The sequence below is a fragment of the Oncorhynchus nerka genome, linkage group LG11 (assembly GCF_034236695.1).
Source record: "Oncorhynchus nerka isolate Pitt River linkage group LG11, Oner_Uvic_2.0, whole genome shotgun sequence".
Taxonomy (NCBI): Eukaryota; Metazoa; Chordata; class Actinopteri; order Salmoniformes; family Salmonidae; genus Oncorhynchus; species Oncorhynchus nerka.
The window spans coordinates 66265910-66293775 of record NC_088406.1 but is presented as its reverse complement, the minus strand read 5'-3'; the positions used below and the strand labels follow the sequence as shown (position 1 = coordinate 66293775).

General features: G+C 43.3%; 3 protein-coding genes and 1 long non-coding RNA gene across 4 annotated transcripts; 1 reads left to right on the top strand and 3 right to left on the bottom strand.

The window, feature by feature from the left end:
• Positions 1 to 854: 854 nt before the first annotated feature.
• LOC115137547 (uncharacterized) lies at positions 855 to 12963 on the bottom strand. The gene is made up of 6 exons (XM_065024808.1): positions 12467 to 12963; positions 8251 to 8381; positions 7901 to 8062; positions 2763 to 2912; positions 2480 to 2591; positions 855 to 2283 (listed from the first exon to the last, which is right to left on the bottom strand). The coding sequence occupies exons 1-6, from the start codon at positions 12744 to 12746 to the stop codon at positions 1232 to 1234; spliced, it is 1887 nt and encodes a 628-aa protein (XP_064880880.1). The 5' UTR covers positions 12747 to 12963; the 3' UTR covers positions 855 to 1231.
• Positions 10125 to 11067, top strand: LOC115137461 (uncharacterized). Its single transcript, XR_003864804.2, has 3 exons — positions 10125 to 10342; positions 10690 to 10822; positions 10953 to 11067. It is a non-coding gene; the product is annotated as an uncharacterized LOC115137461 (long non-coding RNA).
• Positions 12964 to 16874: 3911 nt separating the features above from the next.
• LOC115137546 (zinc finger protein 214-like) lies at positions 16875 to 18255 on the bottom strand. The gene is made up of 3 exons (XM_065024105.1): positions 17980 to 18255; positions 17796 to 17921; positions 16875 to 17117 (listed from the first exon to the last, which is right to left on the bottom strand). The coding sequence occupies exons 1-3, from the start codon at positions 18253 to 18255 to the stop codon at positions 16875 to 16877; spliced, it is 645 nt and encodes a 214-aa protein (XP_064880177.1).
• A 5051-nt stretch (positions 18256 to 23306) lies between these two features.
• On the bottom strand, positions 23307 to 26679 carry LOC135574035 (zinc finger and SCAN domain-containing protein 5A-like). The gene is made up of 3 exons (XM_065024798.1): positions 26256 to 26679; positions 25750 to 25880; positions 23307 to 25569 (listed from the first exon to the last, which is right to left on the bottom strand). Exons 1-3 carry the CDS (start codon positions 26506 to 26508, stop codon positions 24292 to 24294), a joined length of 1662 nt encoding a protein of 553 aa, XP_064880870.1. The 5' UTR covers positions 26509 to 26679; the 3' UTR covers positions 23307 to 24291.
• Positions 26680 to 27866: the final 1187 nt, after the last annotated feature.

Below are 27866 nucleotides of genomic sequence, written 5' to 3'. Positions count from 1 at the left end.
AAGACAAAGGAGATGATACACCAAACAAACCAAAACAGTCGTGAAGAGGGCCTATTTCCCCTCAGGACACTGAAAAGATTTGGCATGGGTCCTCAGATCCTCAAGACGTTCTACAGCTGCACCATCGAGAGCATCCTGACTGGTTGCACTGCCTGGCATGGCAACTGCTCAGCCTCCGACTGCAAAGCACTAGTGCGTACAGCTGCTGATACTCTGTATATTATCTATGCATAATCCCTTTAACTCTACCTACATGTACATATTACCGACTAACCGGTGCCCACACACACTGCCTCTGTACCGGTACCCCCTGTATATAGCCTCGCTATTGTTATTTTACTGCTGCTCTTTAATTATTTGCTACTTTTATTTCTTATTTATCAATTTTTTACAAAAAACTTGTTTTTCTTAACTGCATTGTTGGTTAAGGGCTTGTAAGTAAGCATTTCACTGTAAGGTCTACTACACCTGTTGTATTCGGCGCATGTGACAAATAAAAATGGATTTGTACACTCCTTTGGGTATGTACACACAGATAATAAACACAATTTCAACATGTAGTGTTTACCCATCCCCACCATGTTTGAGTCCTGTACTGTAGTTACAGAATGACTTCATTGTTGTTAAACCCATCATGGTGGATAAAAACAAGTCAGTTGTGGGTAAAAACAAGTCAGCTCTGATAAGTCAAAAGTCATCATCAGACAAACCTGACTAACCTATGAGGTGTTAGTTATGTGGGTATGTGTAGGTATATTTAGTAAGTGTATAATGGTTATAAAGCACTGTCAGGTGTATGCAGAATAGGTTGAGATCAGATGTGATGTATACAAAAGAGAGTCTCAATGAAAGTCTTAGAATGAAATGTCTCAGTTTGTTTATTTATGTTAAATACACCATATTAAAACCACACGTCTCAACTAAATCTGCATAAACTTCATGAACTTTATTAATTTTCTCATTAAAAAGTGTCTTGGGAAATACATTTAATAGTTGAATGGAAGTAATGAAATAGGCATTTGTGAACATCATATAGCCTACACAGTACAAACACAATCTGAAACGGACTCGTTAGGCCTTATATATCACACAATGTCTGGATGCAATATTCTACCCAGGAATATTCAACACTAAAATCTGTTACTCTTATTATTCCAAATGCATCTGTGGCTATTTTCTGCTGACAATGAAAATGTATCTTTGTCTTTAATGCAGGATTCGATCTAAAGGTCTAATGAGTGAAAAGGCTACATTCTATGTTATGGTGTTTCTGCTGGTGTATCCTGAGGTAGCTCTTCTCTGAAAACCTCTTCCCGCAGTGCGTACAGGCAAACAGCATTTCTACCGTGTGGACCTTCAGGTGCATCTTCAGCTTGTGCTGGTGGGAGAACCTCTTCTCACACTGGGTACAGCTGTATGGTTTCTCCCCTGTGTGGACCCTCTGGTGCCTTTTCAGGTCACCAGCCTGGGCGAAGCGCATGTAACACTGGGTACAGCTGAAGGGTTTCACCCCTGTGTGGACCCTCTGGTGCCTCTTCAGGCTGGACGAGTGGGAGAAACTGACCTGGCATAGGTGGCAGCTGAATGGTTTCTCCCCTGTGTGAATCCTCTGGTGAATCTCCACCTGTTTGGGGAAACTGAAGGCTTTCCCACAGAACGAACATGGGAAGCGCTTCTCTTTGGCACTACCGCCTTTACTGATAGCGTCTCTACTACTGTCATTTGTCAATGGGCTTGTGTAGCTATTTAGTGTTGAGGCACTGGCATTGTCTGAGGTCTGGTTTAACAGGAGAGTGTGAGGAGGATGAAGGCCAGGGAGTGTCTGTGTTGTTGCAGGGTCCATGTTCCAGTTGATAGATCCTATAGAAGGCAGGCTGAAGGCAGCACCTGTTAGGGGGTTAAGCTGAGGCACCATCAGTCTCTCTGAATCACAACTATAGGAGCAGGACGGAGCATCGCTAGTAGAGTCTGTGTCTGTTCTCTCCTGCTGCATACTGACACCGCTCCGTCCCCGCAGACCAAATCTACGCCTTGTTTCAGCCAGTCTGTTGTCATGGAGACTAAGTTCAGATGTTGCTTTGTGTTTGACTGTCTGTTTCTGGTTGTGGTTAACAGTGTTGTTCCCCAGCCCAGAGTTGAGGACGCTGTCCCATCCACTGACCTCCACTATGTCGCTTCTGGTCTTGGCCTGCTCAGTGATGTTGTCACCTGAGCCCTTGGTTGCACCTGTCTGGGTATCCAAGATGGTCACCCAGTCTCCTCTGTTAGCCTCCAGCCAACCACCTGCAGGAAGAGGTTACAAAAAAGACTTCACATGTCAGAAAAAACTACACATTACATTTTTGTTTGAGTTAATTACCTTGTGAAGTAAATATATTATAATCGTTTTTTTGCATTTAAAGAAAATAAAAGCCAGGTGCATCACTATTCCCATTGAAGATCTATTACTGTATGTAAGCTATATGTATTTCTCTCTTACCTTGCTCCCCCATCTTTAGTCCACTCAGCAGATCAATTCTCTCTGGTCCATCTTCTATTGTCTCCTCTTTGACCAACAGCAGATCAGGCTTCCCATCCTCCATGTCTACTGACTGTAAGAGATACAGAGTGAGAGGATGTTGGACTTAGAAATCTGATATGAGCACCCTGCTATGGAGCATCTTCTGATTGGACAATGAGGGATTGCTATGAGTACTATGCAAACAAGTTAGTTGATTTGATTACTTGACCATCTTTAATGGTTTGATAATTCAAAGGCTCACCTCAGTGAGACTGTGTGTGGTCCTGTGCTGCTCAGTGGGTTCAGGAGGAGGTATAGTCTGGTTGTCCTCCATGACCATGTTCCCCTCAGGGTTCCCCAGACCCTCCTCACACCCCTCCTCCTTCACCAGCAGTACCTCTGGACCCTCCTCCTGGATGAGAGGTGATACAGATTACACAGACATACACTCCCTCAGGTATGTACACACAGATAATAAACACTTTCAACATGGAGTGTTTACCCATCCCCACTACATTTTTTGTCCTATACTGTAGTTACAGAATGACTTCATTCTTGTCCAACCTATCATATAGCCTAGTGTCCCTGATTGACTCTGTCATCCCCCTCCCCTTTTGTGCCTTCCTAGTTCCCATGTCCGCCCAACCTAAACCATACCCTCTACCCCTTACTTCTCTTTTTATCCGTCCTGTTTCGTCTGGTCCTTTGATTTTAAATTGCATTATTATCACGGTAGACAAATATTTTGTTGGTAAAAAATAAGTTGGCTATGATAAGTCATCATCAGACAAACCTGACTAAACTATGAGGTGTACAGTAGGTGTTAGTGTGCGGGTATGTGTAGGTATATTTAGTAAGTGTATTATGGTTATAAAGCACTGTCAGTGTATGCAGAATAGGGTGAGATCAGATGTGATGTGTACTAAAAGAGTCCCAATGAAGGTCTTAGAATGAAAAGTCCCGTTTTGTGTTTATTAAACATAAACAAGTTTTAAATACACCATATGAAAACCACACATACACAACAACAAAAAATCAGCATGAACTTGATAAACTATATTAAATATCATTAAAAATGTATTGGGGAAAAATGAAGTAGGTCAATGGAAGTAATGAACATCATATATCCTACACAGTACAACCACAAAATATATAACAGACTGAGTGTACAACATTAAGAACTCTTTCAATGACAGACTGACCAAATTAATCCAGGTGAAAGCTATGATCCTTTAATTTTTTGTCACTTGATAAATCCACTTTATCCAGTGTAGATGAAGGAGAGGAGGCAAGTTAAAGAAGTCTTGAGACATGGATTGTGTATGTCTGCCATTCAGAGGGTGAATGGGCAAGACAATAGATTTAAGTGCCTTTGAACCGGGTATGGTAGTGGGTGCTCAACAGTTTCCCGTGTACATCAGGAATGGTCCACGACACAACTGTGGGAAGGTGTTCGTACGGTTTGGTATACTCAGTGTATATCACAATGTCTGGAGGCAATATTCTACTCAGGAATATTCAACAATGAAATATGTTACTCTCCTTATTCCAAATGCATCCGTGGATCTTTTCTGTTGACAATGAAAAGTATTGTTTTTCTTTAACCCTTCACACTCCTGCCCGGGTTGAAAATGGCAGATTTTGACACTGATAAGCACTTAAATTGGAACAAAGTGGCTGTACAGTAACATGCTATACATGACGTCAGAGCTCAGGGTCTCAGAGCTGGATGGGTTTTGACTAACAGACGTTCTGAACTTGAGCACCACATGACAAGCAGATGCCTCTGACCCTACTGCTAATTGAGCAACTTTTGCTCATGTTTTTATTGTCTGAGTAAGGGGAATGTAAATTGAGGGAAATGCTGAAAATTAAGAGGGCTGTGGTCATGAAATGTTGGCAGCCGGTTATTGTCATGCAAAAGACTGTAGGTCTCACCGTAACTGACCGTTAATGAACATAAATGCGTTTAGCATCTCCAGGCCTCCGACTTCGGAACATCTACATAAAACATTTTTTTAAAGTATAATAAATCAATTGAATATACAACCTCACAATAAATCTATTTATTTTAACCAGGTCTAAATAAACATTATGATATGAATAACATTTATTTCAGAAGAACAGAGTATGAGTTGGCCTATGCTATCTGGCTATGCTCCATGACATAGGCTGTATTCTTGTTCATTTAGCTGACAATATATGCTTAAGTCCCCGTGACATTATTTTATTTCATAGTAAGAATAATATAATTGAACTCAGCTGAATAAAAATAGAGAGGATATTTTTCCCATTACTGAGCGACCGCGCAGATGAATTTTTTAAAATGTTACCTTTATTTTACTAGGCAGGTCTGTTAAGAACAAATTCTTATTTTCAATGACGGCCTAGGAACAGTGGGTTAACTGCCTGTTCAGGGGCAGAACAACAGATTTGTACCTTGTCAGCTCGGGGATTTGAACTTACAACCTTTCGGTTACTAGTCCAACACCCTGCCGCCCCCAAGTGGCTATGTTGAGCGTAAAAGTTAGCATTTGAAACAGGTCCTATATGCTAGTTTGAGTTATTTGGCAACAAATACCTTAGAAAGCAAAACATATATGGGCTGCATGGTGTGACTATAGGATATCGATAATTTGAGAAAGTGTGTGTGTGTGGGGGGGGGGGTGTTTTGATCATCACCGTAGGAAGTGCTCTCCATTCCGTTGTGTTAAAGATTTAAAACAACATCCACAACAACCATGTTTCACACTGCTCCAACCTGCTGTTGAACTTCTTTCTTCAAATTTGATTATCACAGTGTGGTGAGCTTTAAACGTACTTACAGGCGCTCTGTTTTGATGATCAGTGTTTGACGTGATATTCCATTGCATTTGCATTGCTGTCAGAGTGGTTGAGGGACAATAGAGCCCCGAGTACCAGGTCATTAGGACCTGATGGACATTAGCAAGTTGGGTACTACCAAAGCATGTCCAGTGCATAGAAGGAGATTACCATGGCAAGTGGCATTTTACTGCGGTCATGACTCATGACTGCTTGTGTGGCGGTAATATGGTCACTGCAACAGCCCTAGATACAAGATGACATGGGGTTATACCCCGAGTTGTCTTGAACAGAATGAGCCCGTTTGTTGTATTGTGATTTTTTTTCGGGGGCCACGGACCACGCATTTCAATGTACTTATGACTCCATTCTATGCGTAGCAAAAGTATAATCTGCTTCTCTGAATTGCCGTGTAAAACCTAACACTAAGATCGTATTTTATCATTTAGCTTTTATAATTGATGTTGGCAATAGAGCAAGGTTTCAAATTATGAACAACTGGCCCAGATTGTGATTTATTATGGACCGTTTTTGGATTTCCTAAACAACAGTAATTGTGTAAAGGCGGGGATGCAGGGCTGTGTTCCAAACAAAACCACTACAGGTCCTGGTCAGTCCCTGGATGGGAGACCAGATGCTGCTGGAAGTGGTGTTGGAGGGCCAGTAGGAGGCACTCTTTACTCTGGTCTAAAAAATATCCCAATGCCCCAGGGCAGTGATTGGGGACACTGCCCTGTGAAGGGTGCTGTCTTTCGGATGGGATGTTAAACGGGTGTCCTGACTCTCTGAGGTCATTAAAGATCACATGGCACTTATTGTAAGAGCAGGGGTGTTAACCCCGTTGTCCTGGCTAAATTCCCAATCTGGCCTTCAAACCATCACGGTCACCTAATAATCCCCAGTTTATGATTGGCTCATTCTCCCCTGTAACTTTTCCCCAGGTGTTCTCAGTCAACTTAACTGGTGAAATAACAGAAATAAAAAAATTAAAAACAAGTGTGATTGATCTAGTTCCTCAACGGCACAGCTAGGAGAGCTGAAGAAAAAAAAAGAAAATCACCTTAAAGTTGAAGACCCTTTCCTTAACACTTCCTTAAGTCATAAAAGTGCATTTAAATTACTACATAACTGTGTACACTTTGGAGAGGTGTGTTGCTGCTTGGAAACACCAGTTAGTCCTCTCACTCAAACCCTGGTCATTTTTTTGTCTTATGTTGCACCAACCCCACATTTTCCTGGAATATTCTTATTTTGTTACTGAAAGTATCCAAAGTATGTTCTGATTTTATTTTTAACAAATGCGGCAAAGTACAGTAAATGTAAAATGTGCATAAAATCAACCATGTAATGTTTGGATTCAGTTTTGTATCAGGATAACTGTTGTGTCCCCACCCTTAGTCTAATAATTTTCCCATAATCTCCAAACTGTTCCCTTTTGATTGCTACCATGGTTATGCAATCCCTAGTTCGTCTGTAAGAAACATTTCGATTTAGCCCTATCCATATAGGCCAATTCTCACAAGTGTAAGGGGTTAAAGTAGGGTTTGATCTAAACGTCAGACGCTATCAAGTGGAATGGGGTCTATGTTATAGAGTGGAATGGTTTTTCTGCTGGTGTATCCTGAGGTAGCTCTTCTCCGAGTACCTCTTCTCGCAGTGCACACAGGCAAACGGCCTCTCTCCCGTGTGGACCTTCAGGTGCATCTTCAGATGGTGCTGGCGGGAGAACCTCTTCTCACACTGGGGGCAGCTGAAGGGTTTCTCCCCTGTGTGGACTCTATGATGCCTCTTCAGATCACCACCCTGGGCGAAGCATATGTGACACTGGGTACAGCTGAAGGGTTTCTCCCCTGTGTGGACCCTCTGGTGGATCTCCACTTTTTGGGGGCAGCTGAAGCCTTTGTTACAGAACATGCAGAGGAACCGTTTCTCTTTACTATTGCCTGATGTGGCTCCCCCTCCCTGAACCTGGGCTCCAGCCCTGTCGTTTGAGTTCAAAACCTGATCGAAAAGGCAGCGTCCGTGTGAATTGGAAGGCCCCATCAAAGTGGACACTGGCTGGTAATCTCCAAGTGTGTGTAAAGGGGAGTGGTTTGTGACATTTGGATTAGTCGCTAAGCTTTCCCTGTAATCTAAGAAATCACTGCCCTGTGAGAGTCCGTATCCTAGGTGACTATCTGCATTCCATGTCAGAGGAGTGTCACCCTCCACTTTCACAGTCACTTCATCTACAACGAGACCCTCCCCTTTCTTATCTAGGCTCCCTTCAGAGTATACACTACTACTGTACTGGTTCCAGTCCCCTCTAGACAGATCAGTCTGTGTCTCTAAACACAAGGATATGTTTCCAGGGTTCATCTCTGTAGTAGAAGAACAAGACAAATCATTGCCAGTCTCTAATGCATCTTGATGGGAAGGAATCGGGCTCGGGTTACTGTAAAGTAAATACTCTGAGCCGGGAGCAGGAAGAGAGCCCAGTCTCTCTGGGTCTGATCTGTGGTCAGAGCCTGTTTGTAAAAGCCTTTGCGTTACAGTTAAAGTCTCTGTGTCTGTCTCTGACTTGTGTCTGTCTCTGACCTCCGTGATGCTGCATTGGGTCCTGGGCTGCACTGTGGCGCGGTCCTCCCTGGCTACAGGGGGCACACCAGCCGTTCCAGTCTGGATGTCTCTGCTGTGCCATGGGTCCTCCTCTCCTTCAGGCCTCTCCTGCTTGACCCCAGGACCTGCAGCATCTGCTGACTGACACAAGAAGAGAAGAGGTTATTACGGGTGCATATTAGTTGAATTAGATCATGTCTCACAAGCTCCCCTATGGCAGATAAATGAGGATATACATGTAAGCAAATGAATAGCTGAGGGGAGCCTTTCTGAAATAAACTGGCCACATTTGATGTACTGTAACTTTGATGTAATACTATTACACTCACCTCTATCACGATAACATGCTGGGTTGAGGTTCCACTCCCCTCATCAACAGTGATTGGTTGGTCATCTCTCCATGTATTGTGTTCCACTGGCTTCACAAAGCTCCTGTGGCCTCCAGTGAGATGTCCTTCACCTGAGAGTGATTGGGGGAAAAGAGGTGGTTAGGTTAGCTACTGTCAGTGCTGAACAGTATATGGTACCCTATTGACACTGTAGAATTGGCAAGGATGTAAGGTAATACTTCAGATTACTTCTTGATATACAGTACTATTTATAAACTCAGCAAAAAAAGAAAACGTTCATTTTTCAGGACCCTGTCTTTCAAAGATAAACACTGTTTCCCATGCTTGTTCAATGAACCAAAAACAATTAATGAACATGCACCTGTGGAACAGTCGTTAAGACACTAACAGCTTACAGACGGTAGGCAATTAAGGTCACAGTTATGAAAACTTAGGACACTAAAGAGGCCTTTCTAGTGACTCTGAAAAACACCAAAAGAAAGATGCCCAGAGTCCCTGCTCATCTGCGTGAACATACCTTAGGCATGCTGCACGGAGGCATGAGGACTGCAGATGTGGCCAGGGAAATAAATTGCAATGTACGTACTGTGAGATGCCTAAGACAGCGCTACAGGGAGACAGGACAGACAGCTGATCGTCCTCGCAGTGGCAGACCATGCGTAACAACACCTGCACAGGATCGGTACATCCGAACATCACACCTGTGGGACAGGTACAGGATGGCAACAACAACTGCCCGAGTTACACCAAGAACGTAGGCCTGTTGTAAGGCAGGTCCTCACCAGACATCACCGGCAACAACGTCGCCTATGGGCACAAACCCACCGTCGCTGGACCAGACGGGACTGGCAAAAAGTGGTTGGATTTGCGTTTATTGTCGAAGGAATGAGTTACACACTTGCAGGTGCCTTGGTGGAAGAGTGGGGTAATATCTCACAGCAAGAACGGGCAAATCTGGTGCAGTCCATGAGGAGATGCACTGCAGTACTTAATGCAGCTGGTGGCCACACCGGATACTGACATGTCTGACATTTGTTCAGTTTATGTCTCAGTTGTTGAATCTTGTTATGTTCATACAAATATTTACACATGTTCAGTTTGCTGAAAATAAACGCAGTTGACAGTGAGAGGACATTTAGTTTAGATCGATATGTTCCATGCATCACATTGTTTTAATTGAATAAATAATAAGAAATGCAGTAAGTCATGAATCTGGTTAGAATATGATATTCTGTCTTTGTGCAGTACAGATAAGTAATCAGGGGAATTACTACATACTATCCAAAAACTGACCAAGACCCAATTCTGGCTAAAGGGCATTTTCACTGCTGCTCCATTTCACTCTATATTTTCATTAATGTTATTACATAGCATGTCATAAAAATGGAGAATTGAGCGTTTCTGCATTTCACCGGTTAAAAAGGGCCATCGACATTTCTTGGTTGTAAGCGAACCACAATATCCATAATTCATTGTGATTTCAAGACGTAGTAGAGGTGGATACTCTCCTTGAGAAATATCTCAACTTCAGTGTTTGGAGCCAGCACTTTCAGCCCGAGGATTTCGAACAGACCTGAAGTCTCAACTGATGGGGTTGCCAGGTGTCACCCCCCTCTCCTCCTCACCAATCCAAGCACCATCATTATGCACACCTGGACTTCATCACCTTGATTACTCTACATTTATTTAGCCCTCTGTAACCTAACATGCTGACCAGACCGGACACTCGCAAAAATAAATTTAGAAATACATGTTATTCAATTATTGCACCCACACTGCTCACACGTGCCAACAAGCATCTGCTTTGCCAAGGGCTAAAATAGAACTCCTTTATATTTCTGACCGCAGATCACGCTGCAAGTCCTGCCTCTCCCATTGGTTATACCCACGTGGGTGATTGAAAGACGAACTGTTTTGCCGGTCGTCGTGGTAATACTATGAAAGTGTAGATGCCAATTGCCATATAAGTACAAAGATGAAAGCCGGGAAGGAGGAGAGATGACTAGAAACATTCGGTTGGCCGTTTTATGTGTGGATTAATTATCGGAGTAAAGGACCTTGTGCATTTCAGGTAAAATAACAACTCAATGTTTATATCCCAGGACAAATTAGCTAGTAGCAGCAAGCTAGCTAAATAGGACACATTAGCTAGCAAGTGCAAGCTAACTAGCTAAATTGCCATACATGTTTAATGCTTTTCGACCTGTCCCCAAATTAATGTAATTGGTTCAGAGTTTGTTTTGATATTTTAACCTGCGTGTCGTGATCACGTTTGGTGTAGGGGGACAAAATACATTTATGCACGATGTCGCACGCGCGCAGCCGGTTTTGGTTCTGTCGTGGTTTTGTTCACGTTCAGTACGCTTCTCCTGTTTTGTTCATGTTTATTCAACTTACCTTCTGCTTCCTGTCTCCAAGCTCATTTGTAACAACTGGTCATAGAACGTTAAAGTGACGCAATTCCATCGATTTCCCACTTCAGAAGAAGGCATCCGATCAGTGCAGCAGAAAAGAAGTCGAGCTGAGATGGCTAAGTTAACCCTACTTTCATGTACATATCACCTGAATAATTTAATGTTACCAACTGCTTTCATATGTATACACTAGTCTATTCTACTGTATTTTAGTCAATGCCACTCCAACATTGCTCGTCTTAACATTTCTTATTTCCATTATTTTAGATGTGTGTATTGTTATATACTACTGCACTGTTGGAGCTAGGAACACAAGCCTTTCACTACAACCGCAATAACACCTGCTAAATGTGTAGATGAACAATAAAACATTTGATTTGAACTCTTTCTCGGAGAAGTCTACATTTGTTCGGCGCGTGTGACAAATACAATATTTGAATTCGGTCACTATAGCAAGCGAACTACATGTGTTTTATGTAAAACCAATTTAGCTAGACATTCCAAAGCAAATCAATGTAATTAGTAAACAGATTGATTCTATGTTGAGGGGTAATGTGCAATAAGTGACTCCGTAACAAGTGTACCACCCCCATCTCTAAACATAACATATATTTTCTTATATGGTTACACACAGGCCTGTGGCAGTAATTACTTTTTCTCAGCTGTTATTGTCATGCATAAGACTGCCGGTCTCACGGAAGGGGGGAATAATGACGCACTTAGACCATTCGTAGAACAGCTGAGGCAGTCGGTAAATAACTGTTTAAGTTCAACTACACTAACAATGGTTTTGGGATACAGCTCTGAGATATGATGCGCCAACAAAGGTTCAAACAATTAACTTACGCTTTTGGGAAACCTAGCCCAGGGGTATTCAACTCTTACCCTACGAGGTCTGGGTCCTACTAGTTAATGGTCGACCTGATAATTAATTGCACCCACCTGGGCGGGGTTTCCCAAAACCATCATTGCACTGAGATCATCTTAATTCCATTAACTAAACGGAGAAAATATTTTAGTGCTACAATACTTGTGAAACCCAGCAAAGGTGTTCCTGGTCTAAATCAGTCCCTGAGTAGAGGAACAATAAACGCAGTGGAACTGGCTTGTACAACTCCAGTAAACCCAGTCGCTGCGCAACACTCCTGAATGTAATCTCCGGCAAAGACAATTATTGAGAAGAGCGGGATCCCAGTTTTCCAGTGCTGCTTGAATGTTCAATGAGTGTCTGAAATGACAATATAAAAAGTAACCACGGGAAGCATTTTCCAAACAGTGTAAATATCAGATTGTATGGTTGACTATAATAGGCCAAGGTACTTGCGCAGACTGCAAATGAAACATGTAATCAGCCATGATTGAAATTCTGCGTGTACAACTTGCTTTCCTGTAATATTGGCTAAGAACAGTAACTTTCTCATGGTACTGGCAAATTTACCTGAATGTCAAGCCCTGTAACGGCTCATATCTACTCCTGATCGTGCAATTAGCTAAACACAATTGGGCCACAATAATTGCTACAAAACATGACCTATTTTTAGATCCGACAGCAGGCTCAATCAACCGATAGCGTCATCAGTGTAACTCTCCCGCACTAAAATGTAAAAACACCGCTATAGTGCATAATTATGTCAAACGCATCACTCAGAATTATGTAGGTAGTGGTTAAACTGTCCAAATAGTGTCTGGTGGTGAAGTGTCCCTTTAACCATAAGTGGTTAATAGATTTAAAGTCATATGCCCAGAGGGGAACCGGGCAACAGGCCTCCTGCAAAATGTACCTCTTGCCATTCCTCTGTATCGGTCGAGGATCTTGACACTACTGGGACGACTGGTGAGGACGCGCTCTTGTATTGTCTCTGCGCGCTCCCGTGACACCTTCAGCTCCAGTAGCTGTAGTTTCCTCCGCAATACCCTGTTTTCTTTCTGGCTTTGAGTTATTTCCAAACGAAACACTGCATAGTCGTCGTCTACGAGTTTACAGACCTCTGTCACTGCTGCATTCGCTAAGACCTCCATAATGGAGGCTATTTGCGTGTGAAAAACCATACAGTCAGCCATTGTTAGCTAACGTTAGCAGCTAGCGAGCGTTACCTAGATAACATCAACCAAGTCCGGTCACCAACGCGAATTAAAGACTACCTGGGACAAGTATGTGATGCTGTGCAGTTAAATGAGTCATATTTTTTTCCATGGCGTAAATGTCCGAATAACAACAATAAAAACGCTAACTTGGAAATGATTATTGGGCAGTTCACTTCCGTTTTACTACTACTTCTTCAAATGTATATTGGCAGATCACCATCAACTGAAAGGTACATACACCGCCACCTACTGTACTGGAGTGTGAGGTCGGTCACGGCCTCCACAAAGAGCAGGTTTTCCCAAACCCCTTCCTGGGGTCCCCCCTGGGTGCACGTTTTTTTTTTTTTTTTTGCCATAGAACATCACAGCTGATTCAAATCGTCAAAGCATGATGATTTGATTTGATTTTGATTTGAAGTTGGTTATTTGAATCAGCTCTGTTAGGGGCAGGATTTAGTTTGGGGAAACCCTGCCATAGAGCAGTAGAGGTACATGTTTTTTGACATATGCATCACTGGGGAAGCCTAGCCCTGCCCCTCTCCAAAAAAAGCCATATTACAACCGGTGTTGTTGTTTGCTCTATAACCTGTTAATACACATGCCTTGCAGACGTGATATATATTATAAGCCTAAAGGCAGAGACAATAAGACAGTGGCAGAATAAATTGAACCACACCTTTGTTTTATCACAAAACCCGATAGCAACCTCTGTCCAGTGCAGTCCACAATGCATATTGCATGTACAGTAAGAGTTACATGACCTACAGCATGGTTAAGCCCGTTAATGTTAACATTTTCAGACCACTAAACTACTATTGATTTAGAACCACAGAGTTCTCACAAAGAAAACCAAAGCTGCCTTCACTATTCCAGCAACATTTCATCATCACATCCCCTATGCTTAGTCTAATACAGTGACAACTAAAAGATAACAAAAACAATTTAATCCAATCAACGTAAGCTAAATATGATGTCTGTCCATGCTTCTAACTTCTGTGTGCGTGTCAGTGCAAGTAGAAAAACATGTTGACTCACCCTACTTGTAGAGAAATGCCAAAGCCATCCTCTTTCATGTTGACGAAACGCTCTATCACTCTGTCATACAGTACACGCTTTTATGTTTTGTTGTCCTAGACTACCTGGCTAAAATGCTTGCTCGCTAGTCAAACTTCCATTCATGGGCAACGTTGGCTAGTTAACATTAGCCTTCTAGGCCTACATCTAGCTACATATGGAACTTCCATCCAATCAGGCAAGGGGCAAACAACAATGGGCCAGAATCACCGTTATAATCAATGTCCAGTAACGGAGAACTATCTCCATCCATGGCTAATTTAGGAAAGGGACAATTTTAGCTAGCTGGCACCGGAGGACAGCAACACAACGAGATGCAACAATTCAAGTTTTTCTGTCGATGACGTATACTTTCAATGGGATTTGATAGGAGTGATGCCAAAATCCAACCTTGGCTTCCCTTGACATTTTTTTTTTTTGGTGCATCGGGAACATTCATAGTTGAGCTCGCTCAGTTTAGCTCAACGCTGATTGGCACAGGGAGGCAAGATGCTCGCTGGCTTCCCTTGCGTTCAATGCTATGGGCGGCAACAATGTCATACTCGTTTGGACCAGACAGCATCAGATAGATGGCCTACACATAGACAGCAACACAGACAGCATCAGATAGATGGCCTACACATAGACAGCAACACAGACAGCATCAGATAGATGGCCTACACATAGACAGCAACACAGACAGCATCAGATAGATGGCCTACACATAGACAGCAACACAGAGAGCATCAGATAGATGGCCTACACATAGACAGCAACACAGACAGCATCAGATAGATGGCCTACACATAGACAGCAACACAGACCGCATCAGATAGATGGCCTACACATAGACAGCAACACAGACAGCATCAGATAGATGGCCTACATTGAAGGAAAATTACAAAACACAGAGACAAAATACATTTCATTTTTTGGGGAAGCCTGTCAGATTCCTACATTGAAGGAAAATTACAAAACACAGAGACAAAATACATTTCATTTTTTGGGGAAGCCTGTCTTCCTGTGGCATCCATGAAAACACGCCACTGCCATGGAGGGCCATAGTATGAGTCATACCCATAAAACCTTGCAGTCAAACAAGGAAATGGTTCCAATCGTTTTTCCACCATTCATTTTCCCCCTGGAGGATTTTAGAAACACTTAAAATATGGTCTGTGCTTCCTGTAGGATCAACCCTGGCACGACATTTTGATAACCGTGTTAATCTCTCTAGGACAAGGTGACTTATCAATATATCTGCCTGTATTTACCCCCCCAAAATGAAATGCTAATTAACATCTAATGCGCCTATCATAAAGAACTACAAATGCCATGATGATCTGGACCAGACTGCCGAATCGAGGCAAAGAATCTCTGGATTAACTATCGAATGTCAGCTAAATGTAGTAAATTGGAAACATTTCTTTAAATAGAAAAATCTGAACTGTCTTGAGCAAGTTTTAAAATGACACAATACCTGTTAGCAAAGGTGTCAGCTAGAGATGATGTGCAGGAGCTTGCAGGGATTTGTTTTGCATGTCGACTTTGATGCTAATTAGCATTTTTGAACCGGAGTAAATAGAGCCGACTGTACTGATAAAAGTGACCTTGTTTGAGAGAGATTTACATGGTGATCAAAACGTCACGCAGGCCAACAAAACACAGCCTTTATTGTGTTTCTAAAATCACCTATTGGGGGAAAAAAATATGGTCGAAAAACATTTGGAACCATTTCCCTGTTTTGACCACTAGGTTATGACACCTCCATTGTGGGTGTCTATACTACTACATACTCTTAACCCAGAATTTCAAATAAAATAATTCCCTACAAACCTAATTCCAGTACCATGTTTCCCTATCAATTTCAAAATAAGAATTCAATCCCATATGCCCTAATCTCATCCCTTCTGTTCAAATTTCATTATATTATAGCACCTTACTTTCACCCCATTGCCTCTACCAGCAATCTAACTCGTTTTTCTTAATCATTGACCATGTTTACATGCACACCAATATCCTGTTTTTATTTGGGATATTAAAAGTATTCTGCTTTTACGTTGACCCATATAAACATCATATCCTGTTTACAATAACCCAAAAAAGCTTGAAACCCGGATAAAATGCCTGGGTTATGCTAATCTTAGGGAGGATCCCGTTTGCTGTTATTTAACACTGTTTGCCTAGGCTCAGTTTCGCATATAATCAGTGTTATGTGATGACGTTTTCAACGGATTGTTAAACAAATTACTTGAAAAAGTAGGCTGCATGCGCAGTTCAATCCACCATTTATTTAGTTGATATTCCGCACTGGACCGAGTGTTTTAGGCTACTTTCACTCCTAATTTAGATACATTTCTGTTGATCAGACATTTGGTAGGCCTACATGCAGCTTCTCTTCAGTGAAATATTTGAACATGAACAAAAGTCCACCTGTACTTTTTTATTCCAGACTGACTGATCTCTTCAAACTGGGTCAGATTGTATGACTTGTTTATGAGGGAGGGTAATTAACCACTTACCCCTCATTAACTTGTCATTTGAAACAGGCTTGTGTACATTTTTTTTTTTAGAGAGAGACCGTAAACCTAGGCTAGAACAAGGACAATTGAATATTTACCTTACTGAGGGGGATGTACACTGAACAAAAATATAAACTCAACATGTAGTGTTGGCCCCATGTTCTATGAGCTGAAGAAAACAATCCCAGAAATGTTCCATACACACAAATTTGTTTACATCCCAGTTAGTGAGCATTTCTCCTTTGCCAAGCTAATCCATCCACCTGACAGGTGTGGCATATCAAGAAGCACAGGTGCACCTTGTGCTGGGGACAATAAAAGGACACTAAAATGTGCAGTTTCATGACACAACACAATGCCACAGTTGTCTCAAGTTGAGGGAGCGTGCTATGCCAGCACACCAAACAACAAGTCTATATTATTTGAGAATGTGAGCGTACCCAGATGCTCAACTGAGGGATTTAGTAATCCAAAACAACTCTTACCCCAAGACACTTCACATGATGACTATAATACCTCTCTAGCCACACTGCTATGATTTCTCCCCATTGTGAACACTCCTATGTCTGATAAGGTTACTCAGGAAGGAGAAGCTCTTGTAACATAGTTTGCACATGAAGGGCCTCTCCTTGGTGTGAACGGTCTGGTGCTTCTTCACATAGTTCGCCTCAGCAAAGCGCTTCCCACACGTGGGGCAGGCATACGGCTTGTCGGCATCTGGCCTAATGCTCAGCCTCCCCAAGTTGTGACCCGATGACGCCAGAGGAGGTAGAAGCTGGAGCGATCACCCTCAGGTGGTTAGTCTTTGAGCTTTAGTCATTGCTTGGGTGTTGTTGGGATTGTTTGCCATGTTATAGGCTAGGTACCTCGTGTGGTGAACACCCGTCCTGACCCTGTCTGTATTGATGGGGTAACCCTGAGGTAAGGAGAAGACAGACTTCCTGATAGACCCCCCTGGTGGTAGTCTCCCACCACTCTCTGTGAAGGCTGAAGCCCAGGGTGACTTGCTCTGTTCATCATGGATATTGTGGTGTTTGTATCATAGGAACAGGAGGGTCTATCTCTATCAGCCCCTGGCCCTGCTTCATCCCTGCACTGAGACTGTGAAGAGAAGGGTCTGGGCTGCAGACTGGATCCCTGACTGGAGCCTCTGTCACTCTGATGACCACCAGGTTGTTCAGTCCCCCTGTCCACTGGTTGTGTTCTGTGTGGGGGTGGATTCTCTGTCCCTCGTGGGTTGGTCTCGATTCAGGAAAGAAGATTGAAGGATTCTGTTTCATAGTTTGTGACCAGCTGCTTCAGAGGTCCAGCCTTTCCCATCAGCAACACTGGATCTGCCTCATCATACTCATTATTTCCTTAGTTCACCTCATCCAGTTCCATATACATCCAAAACCAACTAAATTAACTACAAACTAACTAGTACTACATTACAGATCACTATACTCTATACATGGGCCATGAGCATTTTCTGATGGTGTATCCTGAGAGAGCTCCTCTTTGAGAACCACTTCCTGCAGTGTGTACAGGCAAATGGTCTTTCTCCCGTGTGGACCTTCAGGTGCATCTTCAGCTGGTGCTGGTGGGAGAATTTTTTTTCACACTGGGGAAGATGTAGATTTCTCCCCTGTGTGGACCCTCTGGTGCCTCTTCAGGTTGGACGAGTGTGAGAAACTGGCCTGGCACATTTGTCTGCCTAATGATTTCTCCCCAGTGTGCATCCTCTGGTGGATCTCCACCTGTTTGGGGAACAGGTGTTTGTTTGGGGCTTTCCCACAGAATGAACACGGGAAGCGCTTCTCTTTGGCGCTGCCACCTTTACTGATTCCATCACTACCAATGTCATTTGTCAATGGGCTTTTGTTGCCATTTAGTGTTGAGGCACTGGCATTGTCTGAGGTCTGGTTTAACATTAGGTGAGTGTGAGGAGGACGAAGGCCAGGGAGTGTCTGTGTTGTTGCAAGGTCCATATTCCAGTTGATAGATCCTATAGAAGGCAGGCTGAAGGCAGCACCTGTTAGGGGGTTAACCTGAGTCACCATCAGTCTCTCTGAATCACAACTATAGGAGCAGGACGGAGCTTCGCTAGCTTAATCTGTGTCTGTTCTCTTCCGCCGCATACTGATACCTCCCTGTCCCTGCAGACCAAATCTACGCCTCGCCCTGGTCTCAGCCAGTCTGTTGTCATGGAGACAAAGTTTGGTTGTTGTTTTGTGTTCAACTGTCTGTTTCTGGTTGAGGTAAACAGTGTTGTTCCCCAGCCCAGAGTTGAGGATGCTGTACCATCCACTGACCTCCACTATGTCGCCTCTGGTCCTGTCCTACTCAGTGATGTCATCCCCTGGGCCATTGGCTGCACCAGTCTGGGAATCCAAGATGGCTGCCCAGTCTCCTCTGTTAGCCTCCAGCCAACCAAAAAACTACCTATGAAGTTTGAGTCAATTACCTGGTCAAGTTCATACATTATGCAAACATAAGTTGTACTGGTTTCAGAAAAAAAAGCCTGGCGCATCACTATTCTCATTGAAGATCTATTACTGTATGTAGGCTATATGTATTTCTCCCTTACCTTGCTCCCTTACCTTGCTCCCCCATCTTTAGTCCACTCAGCAGATCAATGCTCTCTGGTCCATCCTCTACTGTCTCCTCTTTGACCAGCAACAGATCAGGCTTCCCATCCTCCATGTCTACTGACTGTAAGAGATACAGAGTGAGAGGATGTTGGACTAAGACATCTGATAGGATGATTGGGCAATGAGGGATTGCCATGAGGTTTATGTTAGTTGATTTGATATTATGCAAATGTAGTCATTGATTTTGGGTTGTTCCATTTGATTTCAATTACTTTTTAATCACATCCCTCTTAATTTGAACTAAACTTTCCATACATATTTGCCCATGGTAGAAGTGGTCAGAAAGTTACTTTTTGGAGATGAATACCAAAACATTCAGGAGCTGGAGGTGCCCAAAGTTGACCCATTTTGCTTCCCCCACCATACCCTGAGACATCCATGTCTTAATCACTGGAAAAGATAAACGGTTGAGTTTGATACAAACAGGGTTGTCAAACTATTTTATTTTATAATTTCTTGTTTTTTGCTACTCATTTTTTTACCCTTTAACGTCATATCTAAACTCAAATGATTCAAAAACGTGTAAGGACACACGTTTTAATTAGCTAAAAAGCTTGCTTTCAAAGTTCCGAGATTGGGTGTATGTAGCTAGTGAAATTAATGTATCCCTCTGTTTCGCACATCTGTGTTAGACATGGTAACATTATATCATATCCAACAGGCATCACATGCGATAACTAACATTGTAGTTGCCTACCTGCCATTTTGTTAGGCTACCCATCACAGCCCCCTCTGCTCTGCATGGCTACAGAAGTGACACCATGACCAGACAGACAAGTGTCGGTCATTGTTAAGCTCATAGAATTGAGACTATACATTGATCCATGACAGGCAGACAATGTGACTTATTCACTAACTCCACCTTTGTGTCTGTTTTTCAGGAGTCAACAGACAACAATTCAGCCTCGCTGAAGTTTGTCCGGAAAAATGCAGTGTACACATTCATTTGAGTAGCTTATTGTGAAAGTAGGCTGATGTCATAGTAAATATCATAACTCACACACATCCAGAAAACAGACTGCATTCTTACTCTCTCCCACAAAATGCAAATCAGGTCACATTTCATGATTGTCTAACCCAGCTAAAATCGCTCCACCACCTAGGTGAAGTGGAGTAGAGTCAGGATAGGTGGAGTAGAGTCAGGATAGGTGGAGTGGAGTAGAGTCAGGATAGGTGGAGTGGAGTAGAGTCAGGATAGGTGGAGTGGAGTAGAGTCAGGATAGGTGGAGTAGAGTCAGGATAGGTGGAGTGGAGTAGAGTCAGGATAGGTGGAGTGGAGTAGAGTCAGGATAGGTGGAGTGGAGTAGAGTCAGGATAGGTGGAGTGGAGTCAGGACTACAACAAGGCTGGACAATCATGGGTGGCTTGACCCGGGTGTTGATGTACACAGTTTGTAGGAACACGACAGCACTGCCTTGACTGTATACAGAGAGATGCCTGATTCTTAGTTCTCTGGGCTAAACTGCGAACAGCAAACTGGTCATGTATGGACCGGATCCATGACGACCATTCAACAATCTACCCATGCGTTTCATGAGTCGTACAGGACTGAGGACTCCCAGGCTGTGTGATGCAGACCAAGGACAGAGGCTGAGCACGCAGCAATATTGTACTATGGACAGAAAAACTCAAATACATCACAATGGGTCCACGTTTTGTTTGGTTTATCAATCAACGACTGTTCTGATCATGTTCATATAACCAATTACAAGACGAGCAAACAATGGAATGGAAAATAAATGACAATGTACAGAAAGCCCACATTCATTAGTTTACTCCTGCACTCAGCATCCTATCACACATTGACTACTGAGGGTTCCCAATGCTAGACAGAGGCTCCATTGACATTTCTATTGTTATAGGGTTCCTCGTGAGCACCACAGACATTAGAACCATGTCTGTGCTCTAACAAGCCGCCACTTCCTCCTCTCTTGTCTATAACCTATAATACAGTATACACATTCTGGTACAGGAACACAGGTGTTATGGTTCGGAGAATACAAGCTAACTAGTCATGTTGTACTCCATAAACATCAACAGTGTAATACACTGCTCAAAAAAATAAAGGGAACACTAAAATAACACATCCTAGATCTGAATGAATGAAATATTCTTATTAAATACTTTTTTCTTTACATAGTTGAATGTGCTGACAACAAAATCACACAAAAATGATCAATGGAAATCAAATGTATCAACCCATGGAGGTCTGGATTTGGAGTCACACTCAAAATTAAAGTGGAAAACCACACTACAGGCTGATCCAACTTTGATGTAATGTCCTTAAAACAAGTCAAAATGAGGCTCAGTAGTGTGTGTGGCCTCCACGTGCCTGTATGACCTCCCTACAACGCCTGGGCATGCTCCTGATGAGGTGGCGGATGGTCTCCTGAGGGATCCCCTCCCAGACCTGGACTAAAGCATCCGCCAACTCCTGGACAGTCTGTGGTGCAATGTGGCATTGGTGGATGGAGCGAGACATGATGTCACAGATGTGCTCAATTGGATTCAGGTCTGGAGAACAGGCGGGCCAGTCCATAGCATCAATGCCTTCCTCTTGCAGGAACTGCTGACACACTCCAGCCACATGAGGTCTAACATTGTCTTGCGTTAGGAGGAACCCAGGGCCAACCGCAACAGCATATGGTCTCACAAGGGGTCTGAGGATCTCATCTCGGAACCTAATGGCAGTCAGGCTACCTCTGGCGAGCACATGGAGGGCTGTGTGGCCCCCCAAAGAAATGCCACCCCACACCATGACTGACCCACCGCCAAACCGGTCATGCTGGAGGATGTTGCAGGCAGCAGAACGTTCTCCACGGCGTCTCCAGACTCGTGTCACGTCTGTCACGTGCTCAGTGTGAACCTGCTTTCATCTGTGAAGAGCACAGGGCACCAGTGGCGAATTTGCCAATCTTGGTGTTCTCTGGCAAATGCCAGACGTCGGGCCCTCATACCACCCTCATGGTGTCTGTTTCTGACCGTTTGAGCAGACACATGCACATTTGTGGCCTGCTGGAGGTAATTTTGCAGGGCTCTGGCAGTGCTCCTCCTGCTCCTCCTTGCACAAAAGCAGAGGTAGCGGTCCTGCTGCTGGGTTGTTGCCCTCCTACGGCCTCCTCCACGTCTCCTGATGTACTGGCCTGTCTCCTGGTAGCGCCTCCATGCTCTGGACACTACGCTGACAGACACAGCAAACCTTCTTGCCACAGCTCGCATTGATGTGCCATCCTGGATGAGCTGCACTACCTGAGCCTTTTGTGTGGGTTGTAGACTCCGTCTCATGCTTCCACTAGAGTGAACACACTGCCAGTATTCAAAAGTGACCAAAACATCAGCCAGGAAGCATAGGAACTGAGAAGTGGTCTGTGGTCACCCCCTGCAGAACCACTCCTTTATTGGGGGTGTCTTGCTAATTGCCTATAATTTCCACCTGTTGTCTATTCCATTTGCACAACAGCATGTGAAATGTATTGTCAATCAGTGTGGCTTCCTAAGTGGACAGTTTGATTTCACAGAAGTGTGATTGACTTGGAGTTACATTGTGTTGTTTAAGTGTTCCCTTTATTTTTTTGAGCAGTGTATATAGTTGACGGTTGATAATACACAGTAAATAACATGGAACATAGAAGTACATGATATGTGTACATTGTAAGATGTTTATTGATAGCAGAGCTGGGCGATATGGCCTAAAACTCATCTCTCGATTATTTTTAATGTTCTCTAAATAAGCTTTGTTGTACAATAAAATAAAATAAAGTAAAATACATTTAAAAGTCAGCAATAATATAATGAATTCAGAGGTGTGAAATTATACCTTGGCTGAATATAAGCCTTCAACAACATTAAGACCCACTAAAAATTAAATTATTTGATAAAAATAGTTCAACCTGCTTTTTTTTGCAGTAATCGCTGGCTATCAGGTCTGTCTATAAAAATATGATTCTGTTACAAATTTAACCAGAACCATGAACAATGCACATTCGCTAATAATGTAGCAGGTATTATAGAAAATTAACACAGGTCTCAAACAATCTCTCAAAGCACAAGCCCACGTGCTAGCGAGTAGCAGGCTAATATTTCAAGTTTAGCCAACTTGGATCTAGGTATCACTTCACAAGCTCTGAATTCAGCTAACGAGGTAGAACAGTTTAATTGTTATGAACACACCCCTCTGTCCGTCTCCAACACTTTGAACAGCATGCTAGTCTGTCCACCTTGCTCAGATGTTGAGGTCAAGTGGCCTACCTTATTTCTCAGAATGACAAGTTGCCAATTCCTTAAATAATTGTTTTATGCTTATTGCTCATGTATAAAACAGACCAAACCGCTAGTATAACAATCTTTATTTGACAAAAATGCTGCTAGCGGTACGTGGTACCGTAATATGTGCACGACAAACTGAGCATACATTTTCCAGAATGAATGTTCATTGGTGCATCCGTTTTAGCGGTGCTTTACTCTGCTCACAATTTGAGCAGCTGAAACATAAACAGGGTTCAAAAGGTTACCTTCTCTATTACAGTAAAACAAAGTCTCCATGTGTTGCGATGTCCATATGACTGATTCTGTTGGACCAAATGCAAATGGCGAATTGAATCTATTCGTCAGAGAGGAAGAAGTGACCTCTTCTTTATTGTTGTGTGGTAGGGGAGGGGCTTGGGAGAAAGAGGCAAAGGTTGAGGTTTCACTATCACCATAATCTATCCAAAATAAGCCCAATGGGTTTCTATTAGCTTATTTTGAACCTAAACTTATCCCCCTGCATTCCCTCCTTTGGGACAAAGACTCATTATATACAGATCACTGGTGTAAATGGTAATGTGCACAGCACAGAAGGAGCGAACGAGATTAAAAAGACAACATGCGAACAAGCATACTAAAACGCTCATAAAAATCGGAAAATATAAAACTCGATTCTGCGATACAGGCATTTGGAATATCGCGCAAAAACATTCATTCGAATTAATTTGATATAATCGCCCAGCCCTAATTGATAGGAAATCCATTTGGTACAGATTATGATTTGACCATATTCTAACCAGTTTATCAAAACAATGTGCAATAAATTAGGCTCTTGTATTAGTAGTTAGCTATAAAAGTATTGGTCTACATTATAACTAGTGTCCATCACTGATACAGGCAAGAAATGCTTTCCTTGGGTCCCTTACAAAAAGCTTTAGGCCCAAATGTTATATTGGTCATCTAGTAGCCAGCTAGTGGGAATACATGTAAACTTTACAGCTAGCTAGATCGTTTCAGCTGTTGTTTACTTAGCTAGCCAGGTAGCTATCAAGTGGAATGGTTACTTTTATGTTATAGAGTGGAATGGTGTTTCTGCTGGTGTATCCTTAGGTATCTCCTCTCAGAGAACCTCTTCCCGCAGTGATTACAGGCGAATGGCCTCTCTCCCGTGTGGACCCTTTGGTGCCTCTTCAGGTCACCAGCCTGGGCGAAGCGCATATGACACTCGGTACAGCTGAAGGGTTTCACCCCTGTGTGGACCCTCTGGTGCCGCTTCAGGTTGCCAGCCTCAGCAAAGCGCATGTGACACTGGGTACAGCCGAAGGGTTTCTCCCCTGTGTGGACCCTCTGGTGCCTCTTCAGGTCACAAGCCTGGGCGAAGCACATATGACACTGGGTACAGCTGAATGGTTTCTCCCCTGTGTGGACCCTCTGGTGGATCTCCACCTTCTGGAGGCAGCTGAAGCCTTTGTTACAGAACATGCAGAGGAACCGTTTCTCTTTAATATTGCCTGATGTGGCTCGCCCACCCTGAGCCTGGACTCTAGCCCTGTCGTTTGAGTTCAATACCTGATCGAAAAGGATGCGGCCGTGTGAATCTGAAGGTCCCATAGATGTGGACACTGGGTTATGATCCTGGAGCTCGTTTAAAGGGGAGTGGGTTGCAACATTTGGATTAGTCTTTAAGCTTCCCCTGTAATCTAAGAAATCTCTGCCCTGTGAGTGTCCGTCTCCTAAGTGAATATCTGCATTCCATGTGGGAGGAATGTCGCCCTCCACTTTCACAGTCACCTCATCTAAAACTAAACCCTCACCTTTCTTATCTAGGCACCCTTCAGAGTATACACTACTACTGTACCGGTTCCAGTCCCCTCTAGACAGATCCGTCTGTGTCTCTAAACCCAAGGGCATGTTGTCAGGGTCCATCTCTGTAGTGTAAGAACAAGATGGATCATTGCCAGTCTCTAACACATCACCGGAGTCCTGATGGGATTGAATTGTCCTCGGGCTTAGGTTACCGTAAAGTAAATACTTTGAGCCGAGAGCAGGAGGACGGCCCAGTGGCCCTAGTTTCTCATAGTCTGATCTGTGGTCAGATCCTGTGTGTAAAAGCCTTTGTGTTACAGTTAAAGTCTCTGTGTCGGTCTCTGACTTGAGGACGCCGTTCAGCGTTCCATTGACCTCCGTGATGCTGCTTCTGGTCCTGGGCTGCACGATGGTGGGGTTTGTCATGGCTACAGGGGGCGCTCCTGTCGCTCCAGTCTGGATGTCTCTGCTGTGCCGTGGGTCCTCCTCTCCTTCAGACCTCTCCTGCTTGACCCCAGGAACTGCAGCCTCTGCATCTGCAAACTGACAAGGAGAGAGGTTATTCCGGTACATTAGTTGTGTTGGATATCAATGTCATAGGGAATTATCACAAGTTCCCTTAAGGCAGATAAATGAGGATGTACATAGCTGAATAGCTGAGTGGAGCCTTTCTGAAATAAACAGACAAAATAACACATTTTTATGTAACACTATAACACTAACCTCTATCATGATAACGTGCTCGTTGGAGGTTCCACTCCCCTCATCAACAGTGATTGGTTGGTCATCTCTCCATGTATTGTGTTCCACTGGCTTCACAAAGCCCCTGTGGCCTCCAGTGAGATGTCCTTCACCTGCGAGAGTGATTGGGGAAAAGGGGTACTGTCAATGGTATATGGTACACCATTGACACCGTCTAGAATTGGCAAGCATGTAAGATAACACTTCTTATAACTTCTTGATATACTATTTATTGATTGATGTAGGCTGATTATGTTCCATGTGTCACATTGTTTTCAATGAGTAAATGATAAGAAATGCAGTAAATCAAGGATCTGGTTACAATATGCTGTTGTGTCTTTGGGCAAGGTAGCTAAGTAATCTGGGGAATCATTGCATTCTATCCAAACACTGACCAAGACCCAATTATGGGTAACACATCTTAACACGTGCAGGGCTGAACCGGGCGGCAGGCCACGCAGCCTCTGCCTTTTTCCTGACAAATGTACCTCTTGCCATTCCTCTGTATCGGTCGAGGATTTTGCTACTACTGGGACGACTGGCGAGGACGCGCTCCCGTGCCACCTTCAGTTCCAGTAGTTTCCTCCGTAATGCCCTGTTTTCTTTCTGGCTTTGAGTTATTTCCAAACGAAACACTGCATAGTCGTCGTCTACGAGTTTACAGATCTCTGCCACGGCTGCATTCGCTAGCACCTCCATGATGGAGGCTATTTGAGTGTGAAAAACCACACAATTAGCCATTGTTAGCAGCTAGTTAGTCTGCGTTACATACATAGGACTTGGTTGATAGATGTTATATGTCTCCAACGTGAATTAAACACTATATGGGTTAAGTATGTGACGCTGTGCATGTAAATTAGTCATATTTTAACATTAAATAAAAAATGCTAACGTGGAAATGGTTCTTATTCACTTCCGTTTACTTCTTCGTGTGAGTTTCCAGCAGAATTGCTTTGTTACGTATTGCTGCCTTTCACAGGTTGGAGTGTGAATTGCACATTGACAGGAAAAAGTGGAAACATTATTATTATTATAATTTTTTAAGATCTCACCTCCATCTAACCCTACACATATTCACCACTATACCCCAAAAACACACCACCCCAACCAGATCCTACTCCAGCCTGGGAAGGATGAAGCCCCTTCTCTTAAAACCCCCTGTAGATCTTCTGTAAAACAATATTTTTTTTAACTCTTACACCCCAAAATGTCTCTGCTGCTGTCACTACCACATTTTTACAGGGGTTTACGAACCATCAGTGCAGTACAATTCAATAACCATAAACGCAAGAAATCCTACCTTACTGAAACGCATCCTCTCTGGATCTCTCTCTTCAGGCCTATTCACTGGGAGGCTCCTAGCTCTCAAACTCTAGGCGGAATTCTCCCTACAGTTCTCAGCTGTTATCTTCGCCCACGACTGGCTCATGTGAACTACAATCCCGACGCTTTGTTTTAACGTTTAGAAACGTCAATAATCATCGCTTGCAATACGGCTTTCGAAACAAAAACACACTTACTGTAGCAGTTTTGCAAAAAGCCATACAGCTATGGTGCTTCCATCCGACGAAACTACATTTCCCGAGTTACGCTTACACACACGTGTTGGGAGCAAGCTTGATTGCTAATTAACACAGGTGGTCCCCGCTGTTTTCCCCAAACAAGCGCTGTAACATGGCGATATGGCCGTGTGGGTACCCTAACACTATCAGGCTGTATATCAATTTAACTTTTTGTTCTTTGAAAATGATTTCTTGCTGATATGAAAGAGAAGGTCATTATGCTTCCAAGACCGTACTGCAAGTGAGGCGTGTTTATGTTCTGATCGAGCGTCGGGGCTTTTAACAAATCCCCCCTTACAGAAGACGCCTTCGTCCAATGACTCTTTATGTGTAATGGAAGTGAGAGTCATGATCAAGGGTTAGGGGGCTCCCTGTCGAATCACTCACCCTTGGCCTATCAGAAACTTTCCTCCACACTCAAACTCTGGCAATCTCAACCTGTCTCTCTCTCACAGGCTCTTTGAATCCACAGCCGCATGGGCTCCCCCCACAGTTGGCACAAAGTGCTTTCTCTATCCCAACTTTACACTCCCTCTG

Coding starts and splice junctions, on each gene's coding strand:
- LOC115137547 (XM_065024808.1), bottom strand. CDS start 12,746: ATGGCTGACTGTATGGTTTTTCACACGCAAATAGCCTCCATTATGGAG. Junction 8,382..12,466: donor ATACAGAGGAATGGCAAGAG/GTACATTTTGCA, acceptor AATCACTCTCAG/GTGAAGGACATCTCACTGGA. Junction 2,913..7,900: donor CCCAATGCAGCATCACGGAG/GTCAGAGACAGA, acceptor CCTCTCATCCAG/GAGGAGGGTCCAGAGGTACT.
- LOC115137546 (XM_065024105.1), bottom strand. CDS start 18,255: ATGTTAAACCAGACCTCAGACAATGCCAGTGCCTCAACACTAAATGGC. Junction 17,922..17,979: donor ACCTGAAGAGGCACCAGAGG/GTCCACACAGGG, acceptor TTCTCCCACCAG/CACCAGCTGAAGATGCACCT. Junction 17,118..17,795: donor AGAAAATGCTCATGGCCCAT/GTATAGAGTATA, acceptor TGATCGCTCCAG/CTTCTACCTCCTCTGGCGTC.
- LOC135574035 (XM_065024798.1), bottom strand. CDS start 26,508: ATGGCTAATTGTGTGGTTTTTCACACTCAAATAGCCTCCATCATGGAG. Junction 25,881..26,255: donor ATACAGAGGAATGGCAAGAG/GTACATTTGTCA, acceptor TCACTCTCGCAG/GTGAAGGACATCTCACTGGA. Junction 25,570..25,749: donor AGCACGTTATCATGATAGAG/GTTAGTGTTATA, acceptor TCTCCTTGTCAG/TTTGCAGATGCAGAGGCTGC.